General features: G+C 40.1%; 1 protein-coding gene across 1 annotated transcript in view; it reads left to right on the top strand.

Moving 5' to 3' along the window:
* LOC134225364 (uncharacterized) overlaps positions 1 to 21705 on the top strand; it is a 30956-nt gene extending 9251 nt beyond the window's left edge. The window contains exons 2-3 of the mRNA XM_062705374.1: positions 12410 to 12781; positions 20991 to 21705. Of these exons, the coding sequence (XP_062561358.1) occupies positions 12410 to 12781; positions 20991 to 21127 (509 nt within the window). The 3' untranslated portion in view covers positions 21128 to 21705. The remainder of the gene's footprint in view (positions 1 to 12409; positions 12782 to 20990) is intronic.
* Positions 21706 to 25663: the final 3958 nt, after the last annotated feature.

Here is a 25663-nt window from a genome sequence, read left to right as displayed (position 1 = left end):
GAGTATATGAATCATCGACACTGATTTGATATGCAGAAGCTTGCTTCATAAGGGCCACATGATCGATTGAAAACTAAGCCCCACTCTACTCTACATCAAAAGTTTAATTTTTTTTTGAGCCCTAAAAGTCACACAAAACGACTTTTTAGAAAATCAAAAACAAAAAAGTAGAACAAAAATACTGTTTTTAGGGACACCCTAATCCAAGTAGGTAAAATTGCTCTACATCAGCTAGAAAAAAGTTTTTTCTAGCAGAAACTATTGGAATGAGATGCGCTACAGCTTTGTAGAACTTTACATGTCAGTATTCCGCAAAGTATTTTTTTTATATTGTGGCCACCCTATTTTTTGACAGCATCCAGATGATGGTCTTATTATTCCGAAAAACGTTGCTAAATAACATTTTTTGGAAAAAATATTTTAATCTCTTTTTAGTGGAATCAAGGGGTGAGACGCTGAGCACATTGTTCCAAGCACACATTTTCAGGCTTCGATTCACATGTGTCACACTCCGTGTGGCACAATTTTGACATTTGAACGATCATAATGAAAAATACTTGCAGCCTTGCAAAATGTTTTTCCGGTTTGTTTTCAAATACGAAGGGTAATAGGGTAATCACCAAATATTGTACAATTATTATTTATGGTGAACAAAAGTTTTACATAAACAAAATTGGCAGACAAAATCACGAAGAATCGAATACGCAGAATATGAGAATTCGATAGATATTCCGGGTTGACTACAGAATATGTCTTCAAAACGATAGTTTAAAGTTTTTTTTTCTATTATCAAGAGAAATCCCAGACGTTGAAAATAGGAATTACATTAAAACAAAATGATTTGGAATCATACCGATTTATTATTAAATGTATGGGATCTACCAGAACTTTTCTCATCACGGCAAGAGACAAGTTGGCTGCGATCGCGATGGCTGAAACAGCTTGACGTTTGCTAGTGTTGCCAACTTTTTCTGATTGTCAATCACAAAAAGAAAGAATCACGGATACAAATTTCATCCATTTGCTTCAAAAATATACATGTTTACTTCCAAAATGGTAAAATGTTTGAATCAAACATATTTATTTTTAAAACCAAATTAAATCCCTGTTTGTTTTATACGTACACTAGTGGGCAGCCCCTCGCTCGCTCTTGCAAAAGTAAACGAAAACTCGAGTTCGGATCGGATCCGATCGGAGGTCAACGGAGGAGCAGGAGCAAGCGTGGAATAATATGTTTTCTTGCTACCGAATTGATGATAAGGATGTTTTTTAGGTACAGAAAGGTAAGTAAATGAAATATGAACGATTGGAATTGTGAAATCTGGTAGTCAAATGCTACCAGAATATGAAAATTGGTAGAGTTGATAAGAAAATACTATAAATGGCCGAACCAAAACAATAATATCCATGTTTGCTTCAAACATTTAGCTGGTTGAAACAACTTGAAACGCACATTTGATTCAAAAGAAAGTTTTCGTTCGCTTTAAATACAACAATATGTTTGATCCAAACATATTTATTTTTGATGCCAGAACAAACTGAATTATTGTTTGGATTTACCTAGAATATGTTTGTTTTTAACGTAGTTTTTTCTGCGTGATCATGACAATCTGTCATACTTGAGGTGAGGCACAATGTTTGCACATGTGCACAGACAAGGGCACGGCAAATCACATAGTATAAAATGAGCACAGAATGAACTGTGCTCAGCGACCCACCCCAAGTAGCACACATGTCCCACATAGATTACTGCAACGGATATGCGACTAGATTTGGTCACTATCAAGTTGCTGCAACCATTTTAGTCTGACTTGTGCTGCTCGGGACCCCTTGAGTGGAATGTTGACTGTCCGTCTAAACCGTCTAAAGGCTCCCCCAGACCTAAGCGATTTCATCGCCGCGACGGTGACAACTAGTCGCCACGATTCTATCGTTTGGATGCTGCAGGCAATGTTCTATTTACGCTTCCATACCAACGGCGACAGAATCGCTGTCGCCAAGCGATAGAATCGCGTCGCGACTGTGTTTGGGGGAACCTTAAGACGAGTTTAGTATTCTCCATTTAATTCCACTATATTTTGTTATCTTACGGAGATACGTATTCCAACCTCAACTGTGAGGTCGTCTCAGTGTCTTGTACTTGACTCGACTTGAAGAAAACAATCGCAGCTTACACTATTTATACTACGCTAGGTACCCAATCTAATCTTATATGCCTTTATTTACCTATTCAACTAATTACCTCATTGCTTAGGTAGAAACTTGAAGAGAGAGAGCTGCCGTTTCCTTGATTCAACAGCGCTGTTTGTGCCTGTCGGTAGATTTCCAAACTCTCAGCTACATAAGTTTCCATGGGGAGGAGACATAAGACTTGAAATCTTAAGAAATGTCTCTTCCCCATGGAAGAGAAAGGTTTGTTTAATTTGTGGTGAAAGTTTCATCAGTATTGATACTCACGTTCAAAAGTTTTCGATGATGGAACGCGAGAGACTTAAAAGCCTAGTACGCTGATGATACGGAACGGGCTTATGAATTTTTTTTATTAAATTGACAAGGTAAATTTGACAGCTGATTCAGTATCTTGAACTTTTGAATGAAACTGAAATTATAATTGTCGGCTGTTTAGTTCTATTTTGTCTAATGACATGATTAAATAAATCCAAGAACATGAAAGTTACCCACTACACACATGGAAATCACATAAATTCATCGAACTGATCGGAGTGACTTTGAGGTTCTTTCTTTAACAAAGTTCGTTATAGAGTGAAATTAGCCATTTTGTAAGGTATTCAATTATGGGTTTGAACTGTTTTAGAATTTATCAAAACGTTCGTTGAGTCTTTAGCGGTGCATATTCAAAACCGTGTTTCAATATTACTGATAACGAGGTTGTGACGAAAGTCCTATACTTTGAATCGCTATACCTAAGCAGCCCTTTGACAGACTTTCAAAATTCTTTTATTCATATTTAACCCATCTCATGTAGTTTCACAATACTGGTGTTTTGTGTTTGTAGAGGTGCCCAGTTTCCCCCTTGTATACCGTGAGTCAGGACGTTGCCAATAAAAAAATTGTAGAATTCGATTTCCTCAATTTTATGTAGCGGAAGATATATGTCGATGATAAATGGGAACACAAGCGCCAGTTACCAACGTCGCAACTGTTATCAGCTTGCGGCGAGCGCGTAGCCGCAGCACGTAGCGCCACGGCCGGTTTCGGGGGAATTCCTGCTTTCGGGGAACTTCTCGTCAGAGTAGGGTAGATCCGCCGTTGGGGACTATCCGAGTAGTTTGTGATCGCAACCGGGAGGGAGCTAAATAGCTCAACGAATAAGGTGGGAGCTGGATTGCTCAAGGATATCGATTATCGGACTAGGCTAGGCCCACCGCCGGGGATTAGCTAAGTAGACCGTGGCGTGTGAATGCATCGGCTTCGGGTCGTCGGGACACCATTGAACCGGAAGCTTTCTCCACTCGGAATCTTTGGATCGATCTCGTCCGGTCACCTGTTAAGACTGGTCGTCGGATAAGGGGGAATTTCCGACGTCGGGGTACTCCCCTGAGTATAAATGATCCACCCCCGGGGACTGTCCGAGTAGTTCGCGACTAAGGTGGGAGCTGAATGGCTGAATGTTTGAGCATGAAGCCGAATGGGGCACTGCATGGGAATTCAGCTGATCGGAGTAAGCTAGGTCTACTGCCGGGGACCTGTTAAGCAGATCGTGGCACGCGATTGTACCAGCTACGGGTCGTCGAGACACCATTGAACTGGAAGCTATTTCCACCCGGAATATTTTATCTGACTTAGGCACTTGTCTGTTCACCCGTTGAAGTGTGAAAGTGCGTAGGACTTGAGCTGATCTATGAATATGCTGACCAGGTGAAAGCGTAGTATTGGTAATGTAATAGCCTTCCATGGATGCGGGTCGTCGGCTCAAAAAAGACGCGAGTCGAGTCCGACACTCCAGTACACTTCCGTGTGGTAGCTTGGCAACTACTAAGCATGTGTGCTGAGTCGTGCGTAAATGCATTCTTCCTTGTAAAAAAAAATCCCCCAAATGTAATTCTGGAAGCAGGGCTTGCAGAAATCGCTCTCAATCAGGGGGAGAAGGCGGAGCACTGAATCCCTACCCCGACATGTGCTGGTTCTAAAATGTAAACAGCATTGTTAATTCTCTACCACCTTTTTGTTATGGCGAGGGAATTTTTATGCACACTTTTGTTTTCGATATTTTATCAAAATTAAACACTCAATCATGTAGCAATATGACGGTGTGGTATGCTTGAGATACCTGCTTGATTAAAGGGACTCGAAAAAGAATTTATTTGCAGTAACTAACCAAATATAAAAATGTTCGCATTAACGATTGCGCCCTAACAGTGGTTCTAAGCTTCGATGCAGAGTACACGAGCTTTGTTCGCCAGTGACAGGCGTATGAGGCCCTTGCTCTCAATAGATAACGAACAACGATAAAAAAGAGACAAAAAACTCTTCGAATAATTACAAGCCATGAAAACAAAACTATCGCACTTGTATACAACTTGAAAAAAAAATCGATGGGGCTTGATAAAACCCTTTGTTCTCGCTTATTTTATGTTATAGGGCAAAAGACCCAATAGTGGAGGAACTAAGCACGTTCCAACACTAATTTATCTTTAACACCTAATCCATATTTCATTTCCCTTACCTTAAGAGTGCATCCGAAAGCTCATTATCTCTATTTTATTCGTAGCGTGCCATAATTTCATCAAAATCCTTTATTGATACCTAAAATCAATCCTCCAATTATTGGTACAATGTTCCAATAGTTGCGGTATTTTGTTATTCGCGTTCCTATAGTTGCGAATCCCATAGGTTTTATACGGGATTCGCAACTATTGGAACACTACCGCAACTATTGGTGCAAGGGAAGGAAAAAAATAAAGTATTTTGAAGATACTTTACCAGTTAAATGAAATTCCAATGTTATTTTTGTTTCCATCGTGTTATGACAGGTCAACTAATTGATCGGTGATGTGGGTTACTGCGTTTAATTTGTAAATTCCCTGCAAATCGACCTACCGCAACTATTGGAACACCCACGACTATCGGAACTGTTATGGGCCAAACACAATTGATACGTTTGCGTGCGTTTTGACAGTTTTCCCATGGAAAAACTGTCAAAACGCACGCAAACGTACCAATTGTGTTTGACCCATTACCCTATTCCCCATATTTTTTTCGCACAGCTAAGTAAAACAAGTTGAAATGCATCATAAGAACCGGTGCCCCCCGCAATTGGAGCTTATTAAAATAAATATATCATGGGTTGTAGCCAGCTGAATCAGTTCATTATCGTAACAGCTACCGAAAAAAGGCCTTCACGGTATGCTACCTAACGAGAGTGTATACAGCAGGCTATTGGCATCCTATTGTTTAGCCCATCGCCAGATCGTAGCCAGGATGTCCCGGGCTATAATTTTTGTTTCATACTGCGTTTCAATGATGACAACGGACGAGCTCGGTGGTCTAGTGGCTACCGCTTCTGCCTTGTAAGCAGGAGGTCATGGGTTCAATTCCAGGCTCGTCCCTTTCCTACTTTGTATTTCTATCTTAGTTCTTTCTGTGTTTCACGTTATACCAAAACGATTCCTACTGTTATAACCTTCCACGCAATCCCAAAACCTCCCGTGGCACCTATGAGAGGTCGTAGAGTTCTCTGCATCTTTCTTAAGTAGGTGTCCAACAAACCATCCTTCCCCTTCCTCAGCATTCGCAAGGACGTGGCCAGGACAGATCTCGACTATTGGAGAGTGCATTGCTTCCATCTAAGAGTTAGTGATTAGTCCCAAATCAATATCTGTGGTAACGGATGAAAGTGATGCTACTCTCATACAATAGTCTTGGCTTTGTACCACCTACGAATTTGTGCGAACTGCTAAATGCTAATGCTAATGCTAATGCTACTGCGTTTCAATGATGACAACGGTCCATGTCTATTGATGATGATGACACCGGACACTTCTGTTGTTATTCGACTTTATTTACCATCTCGACAAGTTTTTCTTGGGTTATCAATGCAGGGAACGTTTCATACATTTGAAACCAATTTAACAAATGTAAATAATCCGTGATCTGTGATAAAAACTTAAAAATAATCAACGGTACATTTCGTTTTTCTTAGGATGCAGCTGAAAACTCAACATTAGAAAAACTCATAATCAAGCTCCTAATTTCTATAGTCTATCATTTGCAAGGGGTATTAGCGATTTATTAACACAGTATGATAGCAATCTTTGTCATGAATTAGAGAAATAGCTTGGGAATTCATAGCTTTATAATTTTTATTACATTTTCTGTATGTCCGGACTTCGAGGCAAGTTTTTAGGATTGCTTCGATTTCCGGACATGCTGAAATGACGTTAAATAACTTTTTATCAATTAAGCTAATTGAATTGAAATGATAATGAGCAAGCATAGTTAAAATTTTATTAGATTTGAGTTGCTACACCTCAAAAGGAACATTACTTACTATCAGCTTATCGATACATACTTATGCACATATTGCTAGTGCTAGGGTAAATGATCCAATAGTGGAGGAACTAAGCGCGTTCCAACACTATTAATTTCCCCAGAATAATAACAAATCTAATTCCACTTACCTGTAATATGTATCCGAAGGCTCTTCGCTTCTATTTCAATAAGAAAATGCTTCCGTTTGAAAAATAATCGAAATTAAAACCTAAAAACAAAACTCCAATTATTGGTACGGTGTTCCAATAGTTGCGATATTTTTTAATCTTTGTTCCTATAGTGGCGAATTCCATTGTTTTCTTACGGGACTCGCAACTAGGGGAACATTACCGCAACTATTGGTGCACAGACGAAAAAATAACAAGGAATTTTGAGGATATTTACCAATTAAAAAGAACTATTCAAGATTTTTTGGTTCGGTTTGGGTACTGACTGATTAACTAATTGATTGACAATGTGGGTTGCTGCGTTTGATTTGTAAATTTTGATTATACCATACTACCGCAACTATAGGAACACCCACGACTATCGGAACTTTTACCCTATTCGTTTTTTAATTACTTTACACAAGTAGCAAAACTTGCTTTCAGTTTCTAGTGGAAGGTTGTCTTCAAAAGTATTTTTTAATCATTCACATTTTTGTAAAAAAATAAGTTCGTAAAACTAGCTTTTTTAAAAGAATTGTATCAGTTCTACAGACACGTTGTGAACGACACCAGTCAAATAAAAAACTCAACATTTCTCGGATACGCCCGGATTTATCAATCCACATGAATTAATTATTTCAATCGTTTCCCAGCTCCCCCTTATCATAATTATTTCTAACATGATTCATTAGAAAAGAATTTTGGTCATCTAATCTTTCCTATGATCTATTGCAGATTACCCACGTTGAGTTTGAGAGACTCATGGTCTAGTTTTGAAAATATTTCACCCAGACGTGAAATGTCCAAAAAGGATTCTACATTAACGGGGGCGGTGTGAAATTATCTGATTCCCAATGTTGTATATTGCATATGAATGCTCCCGCTTGGTTTCAATTACTGTTTTTTGGCAGTCCTGGTTAATCACGGATCAAAAACTTGGAATGGTACATACAACGAGGGGATGCCAGATTTCCATACAAATCTGCATAAAAACCTTACATTACGGACTTATATTAATCGAAAAATATGAATGCTTTATGCTAGTCGTATTTGAATCAATTGGTTATTTGAGAATCCATATAGCAAATTCGAAGTGTCCGGAAATTCGAAGCAAAATTGTCCAGCAATGAATTATTGGCAGTGGCTGATTTTCTACCCGCCGCAGCCACATCCAGGCGCTATAGTATATGCACAAAATAGCCAGCAAGAGTTAACCACCAGAAATTTGTATGGCGAAAGACATCTAACGCTGCTTTTCTCAAAATAAGGAACTTTTCATGAAAAACTATTTGGTACCGGTTATGAGGGATGGTGTCCGCTACTACGCCTACCAAATATTTTTTCGATTAAAGTGCTTAATTTTGAGAAATCGAACCTTAGATGCCTTTCGCCATACTGATTTCAGAAAGTTAACTCCTAGTGTGCCGCTGTAAGCACGCTCAAAGCAGTCGATTCATTGAAGCATCCCTCATAATGTGTCCAGATTTCGAAGCAAGCGATGTTCAATGTTTGACCCAGTAGTTGACCCAGCAGACGTTGTCCTGCATAGTAGGTGAAAATGCACGTTGTGAATTACACATGCGAAGTTTCCATACGAAGCCTAATTTTAGATTTTCACGATTTACTCAACTTTACTCGTATTTTTTGTATAAGCAAATATCATATAAACCCGTTGGAAACTATAACGAATATTTGTGCTGAAGGAATGGAGAAAATCCATCCAGCCGTTTTCAAGTTATGCGGATACGAAAAAAGACCATTTCATTTTTATTATATAGAAGATTTTGTGCATACAAAATGTCATTTTCAGTACACTACAGCAAATTTGATAAGTTAATCTTGACAGAGTGTGGTATCACTCAGTGTCAAGTACTTTATTCCGTGGGAAATATTGAACTAAAAATTCAGCAGTGCTTAGGTGTCCGGACTTCGAGTCAAAACGGTATAAGGTACACCGGGGCAAGTTGAAACGGTTTTTTCAAAGTTGAACTTGCTGTAAAAAAATCACCCTTTTATAAATGTTTAATCCGTTTGCGGTGTTTGGTAGTTTGGGCCAAAGATTATGCATAAAAAATAAGAAACCTTACCCAACTTTTTTATAAATATTTTGTATACTGAAATATTTTTTTTATATGCATTGTTTCAACTTGCCCCACATATCGGGGCAAGTTGAAACACTGCGTTATATACAGACATAACTTAATTTTGCCGTATTAAAAACAAAATATATGTACTCAGTGAGACTCAAGATCCACGAGGTTGTCAAGATGACTGTACTGCCCGGATTCGCAAAAGAGTCCCATGTAAATTTTCGACGGTTTTTATTTTCTTTCAGAAACGAGCTCAAAATTGTCTCCTGTTTAAGAAAAAATGATAAAATAGTAGACTTTGTTCTAGAAATTTGAAAATCAACTCCCATTTGTGTTGTCTCATCTTGCTATTTACTATCATAAAAGTCACATTCCAGATTTTGATACTGCTTTACACAAAAATAAACTTAAATATGGAACTATTATGCGAATAAAGGCAGTAAACAACAAAGTCACAAACCTAATTTTCAGGGACCAAATTCTATAGATCGCACTACGCTGAAAATTTATCAGATTGATTACGTCCTACTGGTGACCACTCGGATTACTTTTCAGGATGGTTCATTAGTTGGTTCACATGAATTGTGTGCTTCATTAATTCGGTTGTGGCTTCTCCATAGATTCACATTAATTAACCAGCGTATCTCTCATAAATTCCTCGATTAGAGAAAAAGAGGGCTGGGGAAGTGAAGTTACCGAAATGTTTGCATGCTCTATGTTTTATTTTTTTTAAGTGACAGTGCTCACTACGAGGAAAAGTAGATTAAGAATCTCAAACCTAGACCATGCAGTTTAACCATGACCGTTTTTCATCCTATTCTTTAGTAAAGATTGTAGCATTTATGGCGAGATGGGCGGAAATTTATTAAATTTATTTTCAGAAGTTTGGACCTTTTCATAAATTTATGTTCTCCGAATGTATATACGGACCATGTTGAATTCTGGAGAAAAAATATTACTTTAAATTGCGAGGGTGATGTTTTGAATCGTTGTTTCAACTTGCCCCACACCACGCATTTCTATTTGCCCCGATGGGTTAAAAATGCGGATCAATTTCAAACGACCATATTTCCAAAATTGAAATGGGTCTTCCATCGATTTTTCATAATCATTATGCTTATTCAACATTGGATGATTGCCTACCATGCAAATTTGATGAAAAAACCATTCCAAACATCATTTTGAGACCTGTTTCAGTGGCACGTCAAATTGTTGGTTCAGATTTTACAAAGGGTGGAAAATAAACAATGGCAGGAATTGTTTCTAGTAGCTGCAATCTTCCGGGAATGGCAGTCAGAAGGTGCGCTTAGGGGAGTTGTTTGTTGAAAAAAATAATCAGGACATTCGGTCATTTCAGATCTAAACTACAGCTTCTGTTTCAACTTACCCCGCATTTCAACTTGCCCCGGTGTACCTTACGGAGCTTTTTGTGTAACTCCTAAACAGGCAACATTGCTGCTCGTGGCGCGAAAGATAGAACACACAAATTTAGACTACTACCTAGTTATTGGAACGATTAACGGTTTTCGCTGAGTGAAAGCTCTTGAGTATTCATATTAGCAATGTGGGTTTTTTTTTTATTTTTATGAGGAAGCCCATAATCAGTATAACGAAAAAATAGATTTTGCTTACGCAACATATAAATAAAAAACATTTGTATGAAAAAAATCTTACATGGGGGGAGGAGGGGTCGAAAAACCCAGAAAAAAGCTTACGTAATATGTGTACGACCCCTTGGGTGTAAATTAAAACCACGCAAAAATCCCGAAAACTGCGTAGAAAGGGACCTTTAATACACTCGGGCCATAGCTGAACGTCACCAGTGACACAAACTACGTGCACCTGTGTTCAGAATAATAGCAGCGGAAGCCGTTTTTCATACAAAATGGTCAACTTTGACAAGCTGTAACTTTATACCCCAATGACCGATTGAGCTGAAATTTTGGCAGTGAACTACAAATATGATAAAATTTACACATACTAATAGCAGTTTTTGTTTTGGATATATCAGGAAAATAATGAATTGGAATGTTATCAATTTGAATTCAGGTGCTGCGAGACACTAAGTTTATAATTTAAAAAAATATAAATTGTTGAATTTGACATTTGAATTGGACAATATATCAAAAATGGGGCGCTCCTTAGCCGTGTTAGCCGTGCGGTAAGACGCGCGGCTACAAAGCAAGACCATGCTGAGGGTGGCTGGGTTCGATTCCCGGTGCCGGTCTAGGCAATTTTGGGATTGGAAATTGTTTCGACTTCCCTGGGCATAAAAGTATCATCCTGCTAGCCTCATGATATACGAATGCAAAAATGGTAACCTGGCTTAGAAAGCTCGCAGTTAATAAATGTGAAAGTGCTTAATGAACACTAAGCTGCAAGGCGGCTCTGTCCCCGTGAGGGGATGCAATGCCAATAAGAAGAAGAAGAAGAAGAAGAATATATCAAAAATAAAAACTGCTTTTTTTTTAACAATTTGACCTAGTGCGTAATTTTTGAAAGCGTCACACGAAAAAATACGTAGTATGTGTAAATTTCATCATATTTGTAGTTCACTGCAAAAATTTAATCTCAATCGGTCATCGGGTTACAAAGTTACAGCTTGTCAAAGTTGACCATTTTGTATGAAAAACGGTTTCCGCTGCTATTATTCTGAACACAGGTGTAGAGGAAAAGGTGGTAAAATGAACACGTTAAGGACTTGCGTTGAATTTAATCATAAAACGAGAATAACTTGCTAGTTTTACCACTTAGATCAACAATTTAACTCATATTCTTATTGCTCTGAATATTGTTTTCGCTAATAAACATCGTTTTCCATAGTTTTTCTTCGAAATAAAAAACATCGAAATTTCGTATGTACAAAAATAGTGTGGGTAAAATGAACACTTCCTGGTGGTAAAATGAACATCGATTTTAAAACTCTTTCGTAACATTTAATTTTCATTTTTTCAACTCCAGCACCGTAAATATAACCAATTAAGATTACGAGAGCCTTTTGAAAAATCTTGTATATTTTTGAAAAGCTCTTAATTATCAAAATAATAAAAAGAAGAAAAAAAGTTTTGGAATATCAGTTATTTTGAAATTAAATTTAGATATTCAAAGTTTTATCTTGATTATTTGATATGGTTTATTACTTGAACTTCCGCTTCAAAATTACACAACTTTTATCATAAATTTGTATAAGTTTGTTACAAGTGTTCATTTTACCTGCATACATGCCATGTGATAAAGAGCTCTTCCTATAACGATGCAAACCAAATATTTTACTATTCACCCCTGCAACATCTTTGTGAAGGTTGTGAAGGTCCTATTTGCCGGCTTCGTTTGATATTTTGGATAATAATAGCTATTCGCTCAGTCTAAAAACCAAAATATTAGCTCAGGTACCTTATGTTATTTCGCAGAAAACTTGTACATGGTTAACATACGCCTAATTAGTGTTTTAATCTCAATATAGCCAACTGTTCATTTTACCAGCTTTTCCCCTATACCCCATTTTGCAAAAATCACATTAAGTTATGACTTTAACCCTGTATGTCACCCTTAAGCACAATGTATAACCATTATAACCTTATCAAAGTAAATCATATAACCATACCCTACACAATGAGCATCATACTGACCGTTCCGTTGATGATTTTCTCCTTCCACCAGCGTACGACAATGAAATCATGAAGGCAGCGAAATTCCTGCAGCGTTCGCTCAACACCTTCATCGCCGCCCACGGACTGCGGATCGGCATGGGCTCGGACAGTGGCGCTCGCTTCATAGACGACGTCGACGACTTCGACGGCCGGGGCAAGAAGAAGAAGAAGTGGAGTATGATCCTGCCGTTGGCGTTGATGCTGAAGCTGGTGCACATGAAGCTGCTGCTGAAGCCCATCCTGCTCGGTGTCGGTCTAATACAGGTGCTGCTCATTGCCGGTGGCCTTATTATATTCAATTACTTCCGACACAGCAGTATCTGCCGGCTGCAGCCGCATGTGGTGCACTCGCACTCGCACATTGCCGCCGAATCGTCCCCAGGTAAGTCGGGTCCGATGGGATCAATAATTAGGGAGCAATATGTGGGCAAGAATTGATACCACTACTAGAAGCAATAGACAAAAATGGACTTAAAATCATTACACCCAATATTTTTTTTACACGGTTGGTATTCTTCAATTTCACAGCTAACCTGGTTTTTCGCAACTTTCCAAATACAGTCGGGATTCGCTGGTTGGGATCTTAATACTTGGGTCACTTTTTAGTTGGGCCTCCGCTGGTTGGGCCATGGCCCAACTAAAAGGCAACCGTACGTCAAAATTCAATGTAAACACGAAAAACGGGATTGGGCGTCACTGGACATCATTTGTGATGTTCAAGTCGAAATACACGTGTTCAAATGGCTGTCAGTTGGCCCAACTAAAAAACCGAATTCGTTAGTTGGGCCGAGGTCGTGGCCCAACCAGCGAATCGCGACTGTACCACCTTAATTTTCTTTGATTTTTTGTGATTTTTTTCATGGGGTTAACTCAGTTTCATTAACGCTAAAGGCCATAATCGACTAAAACCCACCCGTGTAAAAAAAGAACTGGGTGTAACCTGTTCATTCCTGACCTATTTTGCACGATCTAGTATTTTTTACGCCTTTCTTGGTCGGTCTATAGACGTTTCAACACAATAAAAATGGATAATTGACGGATTGAACACTTATTACGTAAGCACTTGTAGGGGGAGAATAGGTTCTACCAAATTTAGTAATTTGGGCTCGGTCATTTTATAGTATGTTTAGAACTGTGTTGTAAGGTTCATTTCTAGTGTGAAAGTTTTTCTTCAACTTTGCCGAACAAATCGTACATAAAACGGAGTTAAAGCGAAGTAACTTCTACAAAGTGATAACAAATGTTCAACCATTTAGTCTAAGTTACTGCAACTAACGCTATAACTCAGTTATAAATGGCATTCAAGCAACGAACTATCGGACAAGGTAGTAGCAAAACTTTCGTACAAGAAGCCCACAGTCATAGAACGCATAGAACACATTTAGCTTTTGGAACTAGTTATTGACAAATTGCTAAATGATCGAACCCAGTTTACTAAATTGTCGAAAACATCCTTGGTTCGAAGGTTCTCCAGATGTAGAATAGAGGTTGTTGAAATCTGCACATGCGATTGATTAATTTTTTTAGAAGTTATGATAAATGAAGCACCTTCAAACGAATATTATAAGCCCACGAAAAAAGGTTTGATTTGAATCGTTTGATTCATAACCATTTCATACCGTTAATATAAAATCCTAGCAGTTAGCAATAATTGTTTTTTACATTATTGATTTATACAAATTTCTGTGATTCTTAACTTCTGCTGAAAGCTTGTAAAGATGTTCGATATTTGATATTAAGAATTCCAAGAAGTATGTTTGGTTTTGGAAAGCCTTGATTATATTCTAAAAGCTATGTTTGTTTTGAAAATCAAAGAAAGAAAAATAACCCCCGTAAAATGTTCGTGAAGCTTCGCGAGTCATTCGGATTAATTTGGAAAATGGTATAGAACAACCTCGGAACATGTTTTACGCGGATGTTCCAGGAAGAACACTACTTACGCTTATTGTTATTGTGTTGATCTCATATGACATTTATCCATTTTATTCGACAAAACCACCAAAACTCCCAACCGTAGTTTTTGTTCGCGAACAAACTTCTGCCATACTGCCTTTGCTCTGATTATACGAGCGAAGCGAGTATTTCCACCAATGACTAACAGTTTCAAAAACTCCCGTGCTCCTATGAGAGCTTGTGGCACAAGTTTGATTCGATTGCATGCGGTTCATCAGCAACTACGTTTTCAGTCGTTTGCAGCTGCGCGATGGTTGGCTTTTCATCGTACGTAGTTAAATCGCTAGTTTGCTGTTGAGAAAAAGAATCAGGAGGGTTGTGTACAAGACACGAAAGACACGTTGTGATTGATCTTTCTGCCATCACTCAGCGACTGTGTTTTGTAATTTTAGGAAATTTCTTTTTGGATCAGCTTTATTTTGTATAGAAAGATGGTCTTGAGCAGAACGAGTCTATTTTCAATTCTTTCAGAATCTTGAGAGAAAATTTCAGACTGCTACTGATGCCATCCATGCGAGTAAATTTTCGAAGCGTCTCCCTGTGATGAGCGCTTTTGAATTTTCTACCGACGGAAGCTTTCTACCGTCATCGTCGTTGTATCCTTTTCGCTGCCAGCTTTGGTTTGTCTCCGGTTTGCCTCGCTTAATTTCGTATTGGTCCGGTCTGGTACGGTCCGCTCGGTCCGACGCGCGTGTAGTGAATGACTCGCGCACGGCAGGCACTGTATCTTGAAATCTACAAAGAAATTTTTTATTGAAATTTTCAATAGTTCATCGTAAATAAAATTGAGTTTTAAAAAGTTTGTTTTTACTTTGGGGGTCTCTCCAGCAGCCTTTCGAGCAAAGGCATAGGATTGCCAATCCAAAGATGACGAGTTCAATTCTCGATCCGGTCTAGGATGTTTTCGGGTTGGAAACATTTTCGATATCCTGGGCATACTTGCCACACAAGGTACATTCTAATGCAATGGCGGGCATATAAAAGCTTTCAATTAATAACTGGGGAAATGCCAATAGAATACTAAGTTGAAAAGCAGGCCAAGTTCCAGTTGGAATGTAGACTCATTGAAACAGAAGAAGGAGAAGAAAATTGTCGTATAACACATTAGTTCGAAGGCCATCTAGCCGAATTCGATTTTGTCAAATTGAAATTAGACCGAAAACGATTTGGCCGAAAATGCCATTTGGCGGAAGGGATATACGTCTGAAAATGCCGTTCAGCCGAACTAGTCATTTAGACAGAAATGTCGTTTGCTCGAACAGGTTATTTGGCTGAAAACGTTATGTAGATAAACGGCTCATGTGGCCGAAAATGTCGTTTGACGGAGCAATAGTTAATGTGAAAAGTATGATACAATGAATGATAATTGAGAACATCTCACTTCACACTTTTCACATTCGCATTTCGACCAAACGACATTTTCAGCCATATGACCCGACCAATAAGCGACATTTTAATCCGTTTGACCAGTTGTGCCGAATAACTATTTCGGCCTGATGATCTAGTCAAACGACATTATTAGACATACATACGACCAGTTCAGCGAACAATATTTTTATCCAAATGACATTTTAGGCCAAATGAATTTCGGCCAAGTGGGTTCCAGCCAAACAACTTCCGGCCTTGTGGTCTTCGATCAAACGGGCCTTTCCCGCAACATCAGGGTCATTCATTTATTTAGTTTACATCTAAACAGATAACACTGAATCAACAATTTTACGCCACAATACACGGTTCAAGGCCGCATCTCTCCATCCTCGGATACGCCCCACGCTCGCCAAGTCGTTTTGCATCTGGTCTGCCCATCTCGCTCACTGCGCTCCACGCCTTCTCGTACCTGCCGGATCGGAAGCGAGCATCATCTTTGCAGGGTTTCTGTCCGGCATTTATGCAACATGTCCTGCCCATCGTACCCTTCCGGCTTTAGCTACCTTCTGGATACTGGGTTCGTCGTAGAGTTGGGCGAGCTCATGGTTCATTCTTCGCCGCCACACACCGTCTTCTTGCACACCGCCAAAGATGGTCCTAAGCACCCGTCTCTCGAATACTCCGAGTGCTTGCAAGTCCTCCTCGAGCATTGTCCATGTTTCATGTCCGTAGAGGACAACCGGTCTTATTAGCGTCTTGTACATGACACATTTGGTGCGGTAGCGAATCTTTTTCGACCGCAGTTTCTTCTGGAGCCCGTAGTAAGCCCGACTTCCACAGATGATGCGCCTTCGTATTTCACGACTAACGTTGTTGTCTGCCGTTTGCAAGCAAATAAATTGACTGGATCTGTTGAAAATCGTACCCCGGCTGTTACACCCGGCTCATTGCATGACACCTGCTAGCGCAATGTTGAACAACAGGCACGAAAGTCCATCACCTTGTCTTAGTCCCCGGCGCGATTCGAACGAACTGGAGTGTTCGCCCGAAATCTTCACACAGTTTTGCACACCATCCACCGTTGCTTTGATCAGTCTGGTAAGCTTCCCAGGGAAGCTGTTCTCGTCCATAATTTTCCATAGCTCTACGCGGTCTATACTGTCGTATGCCGCCTTGAAATCAACGAACAGATGGTGCGTTGGGACCTGGTATTCACGGAATTTTTGAAGGATTTGCCGTACAGTAAAGATCTGGTCCGTTGTCGAGCGGCCGTCAACGAAGCCGGCTCGATAACTTCCCACGAACTCGTTCACTAATGGTGACAGACGACGGAAGATGGTCTGGGATATCACTTTGTAGGCGGCATTAAGGATGGTGATCGCTCGAAAGTTCTCACACTCCAGTTTGTCACCTTTCTTGTAGATGGGGCATATAACCCCTTTCTTCCACTCCTCCGGTAGCTGTTCGGTTTCCCTGATTCTGACTATCAGTTTGTGCAGGCAAGTGGCCATCTTTTCCGGGGACATCTTAATGAGCTCAGCTCCGATACCATCCTTACCAGCTGCTATATTGGTCTCCTTAACTTCCCTCAAGGTGGGGGCTGGTTGGCTTCCATCGTCCGCTGAACTGACGTAGTCATCTGCTCCGCTGCCTTGACTTTCACTGCCTGTACTCTCAGCGCCATTTAGATGTTCCTCGTAGTGCTGCTTCCACCTTTTGATCACCACACGTTCGACCGTCAAGATGCTCGAAGCCTTTGCGGGATGCGTTGAGCTTCTGATAGAACTTGCGTGTATCTTGAGAACGGCACAGCTGTTCCATCTCCTCGCACTCCGCTTCTTCCAGGCGGCGTTTCTTCCCCTGAAAAAAGCGGGTCTGCTGTCTCCGCTTCCGTCTATAACGTTCCACGTTCTGCCGGGTACTTTGCTGCAGCGCGACTGCCCGCGCTGCGTCCTTCTCCTCCAGAATCTCTCTGCACTCTTCGTCGAACCAATCGTTCCGTCGACTTCGACCCATATACCCGACGTTGTTCTCCGCTGCGTCGTTAATGGCTGCTTTGACTGTATTCCAGCAGTCCTCAAGAGGGGCCCCATCGAGCTCACCCTCTTCCGGCAACGCTGCCTCGAGATGCTGCGCGTATGCAGTGGCGACATCAGGTTGCTTCAGTCGCTCTAGGTCGTACCGCGGCGGTCGTCGGTACCGAACATTGTTGATGACGGATAGTTTTGGGCGCAGTTTAACCATCACCAGATAGTGGCCAGAGTCGATATTAGCGCCACGATATGTCCTGACGTCGATAATGTCGGAGAAGTGCCGTCCATCAATCAGAACGTGGTCGATTTGTGATTCTGTCTGCAGTGGTGATCTCCAGATGTACCGATACGGGAGGCTGTGTTGGAAGTAGGTGCTGCGAATGGCCATATTCTTGGAGGCGGCGAAATCAATTAGTCGTAGGCCGTTTTCGTTGATGATGATTTTGACGTCGTGGCTTGGGCAGCTGTCGTACTCACGTTCCAGCTGCGCGTAGAATGCGTCCTTATCATCATTAGTGCTTCCGGAGTGTGGGCTATGGACGTTGATTATGCTGAAGTTGAAGAACCGGCCTTTGATCCTCAACCTGCACATTCTTTCATTGATCGACCACCACCCGATCACGCGCCTTTGCATATCGCCCATCACTATGAAGGCTGTTCCCAGCTCTTGTGTGTTGCCGCAGCTCGGGTAGATGGTATGATTACCTCTAAACTTTCGCACCATTGATCCCTTCCAACAAACCTCCTGCAGCGCTACGATGCCGAATCCACGGTCCTTGAGCACATCGGCGAGTATGCGTGTGCTCCCGATGAAGTTGAGAGATTTGCAGTTCCACGAACCGAGTTTCCAATCGCTAGTCCCTTTTCGTCGCAGTGGTCTTCGCCGATGGTTTCGGTCCGTACTCTCTTGTTGATTGTTCGTTGCGAGAGTTTTTTTTTTGGCTGGCTTGCTGGGCCTGACACCTAACACCCTAAATTTCCGGAGGACCATTCCTCCTTATTTCCGGTGGACCATGGTGCACAGTTTCATTTAGAGTCCCTCGCTGGCACTCGGACGATGATCAGCCGGCCCTAACATGGAGAACAGACGCTGTTGTGAGCCGATCCTGACATGGAGAACAGACGCTCAATAAGATTTGCACCTCCGGAGAGGAGCAAACCCCCCCTTCCCTGTCAGCATACGACCATAGTTCCCACCGGGGTTGGTTACCCGATCTTCCCTAAGGTTGCTCGTATCCCGGCCAGCACCGCGGGGAGGTAGGGATAGGAGTTGCTGGGTAAGAGGCTAAGGACCGCGAGATGGGGTCTATTTTATCCCTTCAGGTACGCGAAGTACCAATGGTACGCTTTACCCAGCATTTGCCGTGCCAACTGACCAATGTGGTTAATAAGAAGGTTTTGATGAACTGGATTCACACCTTCTTATTTACCGCATTGATCATAATGCTGTTGATATCCACAAACGTCAAGCTGGCGGCTACCGTGGGGCATCGAAATCCGTACACTTAAGCACCTTGGTATATGAAAAAGTCATTAGAAAATAGGAATCGAATGTAAATAAAACGTTTGTCATTGACACAGGAGCATGAAGGCCTCTACTTTTGAAGTATTTCACATTTACCCATTAAAAACTACGAAAAACATGATAAAATAATGAATTAAATCAACTACTCCTGACTCGAAATCCGTCCACCGTGGACGGATTTCGAACCAAAGGATCAAAATCCGTACAGCTATTTTTCAACTAAATATTTAAATTGAAACAGTCTGGATGACTAAACTACCACTGTAAATAGTTCGATACGCAACTTGAGAAGCGATCCCTTCGATTTGAATTCCGCTTATCTTATATGATGACTCGCAATTAGCAATTAAAACATAGTTACTTTTGGTACAATTATGCGCTACCCGAAAACAAAATGGCGGCACAAACTCCGCGTTTGGTGGGTAGAGATTTGCTTTTGATTTTTGTTGTTTTAATTTCAAAGCCTTTTTTTCCAATTCTATGCCCTAAAAGCTTACAGCCAAGAATCTGAACAGGATAAGATTAATTATTTCTACATTAGTTACCTTTAACCCCCTTGAATTTATTGATATCTCATGAGGTGGACGGATTTCGGTACTGTACGGATTTCGGTCCCGCACGGTATTACCGCTCGCGGAAAACTGGATAGATTGTGTTAGTTTTTGGGGACAGAAAGTTTCGCGGTTTGGTCGAGGTTAAGGATTAGAGACACGACAGGTATTTCCGTCCATCGTTGTAGGGGCTAAATCTAACGGAAGCAACGTCCATTTACGAGAACGAGAACTATAAAATGCCCCATACACGCTCAGACATGTTGTACAACTTTGACTCCGCCCCAGGAAATTTGGTTCGTACGCAGTAAAGTTGGACCATCTGTGGACATGTGTACTGTGTACGACTGTTGGACAGAACAACTTGCCCACAGACGATCCGACTTTACTCCGACCGAACCAAATTTCCTGGGGGCGTCAAAGTTGTATAACATGTCGGAGCGTGTATGGGGCGCCTAATGTAGTGTACACACCAGTCAAGCGGTTTGACGAACATTGACTCCGCCCCCAAGAAACGCTTTGGTTGCTGCTTTGTTTGAACGTATTTGAAGTTGTTCGACCAACCATTTGACAGTTTGCGGCTCGGTTGGAAAAAAATAAAACGGTTTGATTTTGGTTTTAGTTATCGGGGGCGGAGTCAAGGTTCGCCGAACATGTTTGAGCATTTGTAGAGAAGTTGCATAAACCCCCATATTTTTTGATGGTTGGTGCTCAAGTTGGCGCTTCGGTCGTTCGTGTGTGATGTTGTTGGTCGAATAAATTGATTGTTCGTGCCGCTGTTGGTAAAACATGATAGATATTGGAATAAACGAAAGGTGGAGTCAATGTTGGTCAAACTGCTTGACCGTGTGTACGTTCCATAACAGAACATTTCACTTAGCTTACGATTTGGTATGGATAAGTTTGGCAAAAAAAATGTCTCTTTTATTGGTTTTTGAGACTATGATGAAAAGACGAAAATGCCTACCTTAACCCTACAATGGTACAGTTGGAAAGGAAAAGAAATTAGGGTGCTTAAGTAGTTACGGTGTATGCTGAAGCTGATCTGTAACATCTGATCATGTAACATCTGTAACGGGATAAACGAACATTTTCTTGGGAGACAATATCGAGACGACGACTTCTAATATGATAACTGATATTGTTATTTTTCTTTTGCAGATATTTCCTATGCAGCCTACGGAGCCTATCCATCCTACTCGGCCTCACCGTACTCCACATACGGCAAGGATTGGGCTACCAATCGAGCTTACAGTGCATATAATTTTCTAGATGCAATCGACAATCACAAAATTTAATAGCTTGGGCAATGCTCACAAGTTAAAAAATCAGGACATCTAATTTTCCAATTTTCACACATCTTGTTATAAGCTGAGCTCTATTCAGCCACTCCAAATAATCATCATCTAATAGTATGTCAAACTATAATTCTTCTCTAATTATAATCATCCAACTCTTCTTCTATAAAAAGAAAAACTAATTTTTCCACTTTATTATCATTAACAACCTTGATAACACTCCATCTTCCTTTTACTAACCAATACTAGTCTCTGATCCCTCGTAGCTACCAGATTACTCTTAACGCACTTTCTAAAGTTCCCCTTCAGTTTTCGTTGGAATCGGAAGTGGGAGCTGAAGGAATATTGTAGCTTTAAAAAGCGAAACCTATTTATATATTTATTTATTTATTTATTGAATTATCCATTGCCCTACTAACTAAAAAAGCGTACGGCAAGTAATGCCCATCTTTTTTGGCATCCCAGGTTCCCACTAATTTAATATTTTTAGCATCCGAACGGGAGGAGTGAAGCCAGCCCAAGCTGAGCCGTTATTCATAATGAAGCCCGAGAGTAAATAAAATGACAAACAAGAATAACAGTCGTGTTGTGTTTGCACCTGCTACAGTAGCTGCCATCCATGAGAAATCCTTGCTTGTTCCGCTGCTGAAGGTTAGCAGCAAATAAAAAAGTCTGACGGATCCACCTAAAGATGATATATTTTGGCGTGGTTCATATTTGCCTCAAAAGTTTTAATGATTGCGAAATTTGCACCAAACTTGTTTCATTTGTTTTTTTTGTCAAATCATGTTGGGCGACTTTTTATATGCAATTTTTCAATTCAGTTCTTTAAAATAATGTTATTCAATTTAATAGATAGTTCACATATGTAATTGAAAAAAAACAATCATTCTCTTGAGGAGATAAAACAGACAGGACGTTCAAAAGAAGATAACAGAGGTAGAGGGGGTATTAACGGTGATAAACGCACTACATTGATAATTTGTTTCCGCAGTTCAACACAACGTGGTCAATATTTTGGTATTCATCGCTAGAAACACTGATATCACATTCCGGGAGCTCCACAACCCACATATAAACTATAAGCTATCGGAGAGCCGTGATTGACAGATACGTTCGATATAGATACGTTCTATATTCCATTTTTTTTAACTATTGACTCTATGGACACAAGTCATTAAACTAAGTTGGTAAGAAAAATATATTAAGCTCTTTTAGTGGAATGTATTAAACCGTCTAAGACGAATTAAGTACTGTCCATTTAATTCCACCAGTTAATTTTCGTTATCTTTGCAGATACGTATTTCGACCACAACTGTGTGGTCGTCTTCAGTGTCTTGTACTTGACTCGACTTGACACAGTTGTGGTCGAAATACGTATCTGCAAAGATAACGAAAATTAACTGGTGGAATTAAATGGACAGTACTTAATTCGTCTTAGACGGTTTAAGTTGGTAATATTTCTTCTCGTGTCATTTCTTCATTGCAGTAAATTCAAGCCAATAACTACTTCTTCCTTCATTTCCTGGTTTTTATGTGCCATCCGAATACAAATTGCTAAATTGCATGGGCTGGGTCAATCATATTATTGAGATAAAAAAATCCTACCAGGTGTGCTATGTGGAGAATAAATTTCGACAAAGATTTTAGGCACACCTCAGCGACATACGAAAGGTAGAAAACGCACGTTTATTAATTTTCAACGTGGCATGTCGTTTGCCGCTGAACGGATGAGGTGAATTTCAGTTGCTACACAATTCCGTCACGTTCATGGACAAGGGAAATTTTAAGCGCAGGGATTTGTGCATGCTCGCGTGCTTATTATTGCGATAGGGTCTACATGAAAGAGTTCTGGAACGAATATTCGTTGATTTGGTTGAGAGCCAAATGGAAATATTGTTTTTATTCAGTTTCAGAACATCATTATCTTTATATGTAGATATTTGTCAACTCTAACGATAATAACATCCGCATCAACGATCAAATAATACTGTGCACAGAATATGATGACAAAATCGTATGCTCAACAAAACTTATTAAACCTAGAGGGCTGTTGAAGTACTTTTGAAACACCATAAACACACAATGCCAAGGTAAACGTCGCGACGCTGGGAAAACATTGATTTCGCGAACAGCATACAAAGGTTTTACAAGCTCACGTATGCTTTGTGTTTATGTGTTTATGATTGCTGTACATTTTGCGTTTATCACACTCCTGCAATAGGAGCAAAACAAATGGCGTACGTGAACTTGTTCGCCATACCGACTAATCCCTGGAGAAATAACTTTCCGGATATGTACTTGTTCCTCCTTTGTCGGCGTATCAATCGCTTTATCGCCGTGGGAAGCTGTCCAAATGTCAACATACTTCAATGCAGAGGTTTTCATGTCACGCCACACTAATGATTTGGCCTTTATCGTTTGCAAATCTAATGAGGTTTTGTGCAAAAGCGTTCAAATAAAATACGAGCTCTAACGAGAGCATCCAGTTCAGGGGCTACGCTATCACACATGCGAGTGCAAACTGATGCACAGTTTTAATTGGTTGAAATTGAATTTTCTGTTGCCATGCAGACAATTTCATATCATCGGACATTTTTCATAACGTCGTTCCGGATGTGCTTGTGCCGCGCTGTGATATTTACTGGCTTTAGATGAAGTCCTTGCTTGTCAATGTCCCTTGTATAACACATGTAGGATCACACATGACCTTTATTTGACTTATGACTTATATGTAGGTTCTCGCGTATCCGGCAGCTACAGACGGAAGTATACATTTTATTTTCCAATCTCCGTAGAGTGTTGTAAGCGTTTGGATTTTTATCAGTAGGTAGGTACACATGGAGTGTATCCTACATTTCTGTCACTATTTAGAGCTGCAGCCTAGCACAATTATTTGCAAGAAAAAACCACTGCAGCATTGCTAATCCACACAGCAGCATGCAACTATGACATGCTTAGAATAGTGCGGTTTAAATTCTGTTCCAGTCTGAGAAGTTTGTATTTGGGGAGTAACTTTAATTAACTCCGTACAAACTGTAGAGTTCTAAGCTGCGAGGCGGCAACTGCAGCATGACTAGGGTGACCATATGGTACCCTAAAGGAGGGCATGTCCTCCTTTTTCATTAAAAATCAGATGTCCAACTTTTGTGCTAAAATGTCATCTTTTTAAGATATTTTGAGAAAACATTTACATGAATAAACTTAGAAATTCTTATTGAATATTATTTAATAAATAAACAACGCTACAACCGAGATCCATTCGCAAATAAAACGTTGCTTTCTAATCAGAATTATTTTCCTTAAGTTTTCGAACGAATTCAATGTAAATATCGAAAAATAAATCCGTGAGTTACAGTAATATGCACATTAGAGTGATTCAAATTTTTACTTTTTTGCTCCCCGATGCTTAAACGATTGCATTTGCCATTTCAATAATCCTCCTAATTTTTTAGGAATTTTGGATGTGATTTGACTGTGCACACGTCATTTCAAGTTTGTATGGAAATTACTGTGAAAACTGACCCTTATGTGGGAGACCGTTCCGTGAGGTGGCCTATGAACTATTTTAATATAATCAACACATTGCCTACAAAGAATTCTTCTCAAGCGGCAAGGCAGTTGTTGTTGCGAAGCGATTTCTCGTTTGGAAGCAAAGTTATGAAGAAAACAAAAATGCTCATTATTGATATTGATGTAAAATTTCTTATGTTGCCGATGTACTCATACGTTTTTAGAGCTTAAAAAGAAGCGTTGAGGAACGGTTTTTCATGAGAGTTACTGTTTTCATAGTGATTTTCATACAAACTTCAAACCGCGCGTGCTCACTCAATTTACATCCAAATTAGCTAAAAATGTAGGTGGGTTAATAAAAAGTCAAATGCAATCGTTTAAGCAAAATAAGTTAAAATAGTCAAAATTTGAATCACTCTAATGCACATGTGTCGAAGATATTAAAAAAAATCGGAATTGTGAGAAATAGATTAAGAAAAAATGCAAATACTTCTCAAGATTTTCTACGAGTGAACACCCATCGAATTGCCTTTTGAACATATCACACAGTACGTTTCTTAAATATGTAAGACAAAGAGCAGCCGCTACGCCATGCTTAAAATGGAATAGAAATCTAAACTAATCAAAATATTTTTGAGTTTCCTTTATTTATTTGTTAGGCACTCTGTGTTACTTAACCGCTACTGTGCCGAGATCTACTGTGGTATTCTGCTGTACAGAATCCACACAGAATCTATTTTTAGATTTCCATTACCATTATTGTTGTCGGTGACATTCCATCCAACGTGAGTCCATTGTGTCCGTTTGTCCTTGTCGTGTATCCATTGATCGTTGCATTGTTTGATTGCCATTTTGGATTGCCACGTTGGAGGAATGCCTCCGAGAAGAACAATTTGTCAGTCGTCATCAGGCAGCCGTGACGGTAAGGCGCGTACCCCAAACGCCACCGTAAGGGCTGCGGATCCGGCGACTGACGAGGGTTTGGTGGGGGGGGGCTGCGAATCGAACCCATGAACATTCGCT

Source organism: Armigeres subalbatus, chromosome 1 (assembly GCF_024139115.2).
Source record: "Armigeres subalbatus isolate Guangzhou_Male chromosome 1, GZ_Asu_2, whole genome shotgun sequence".
Lineage (NCBI taxonomy): Eukaryota > Metazoa > Arthropoda > Insecta > Diptera > Culicidae > Armigeres > Armigeres subalbatus.
Note: the sequence above shows the minus strand (reverse complement) of the source record. Positions and strands in the feature narration are given on the sequence as shown.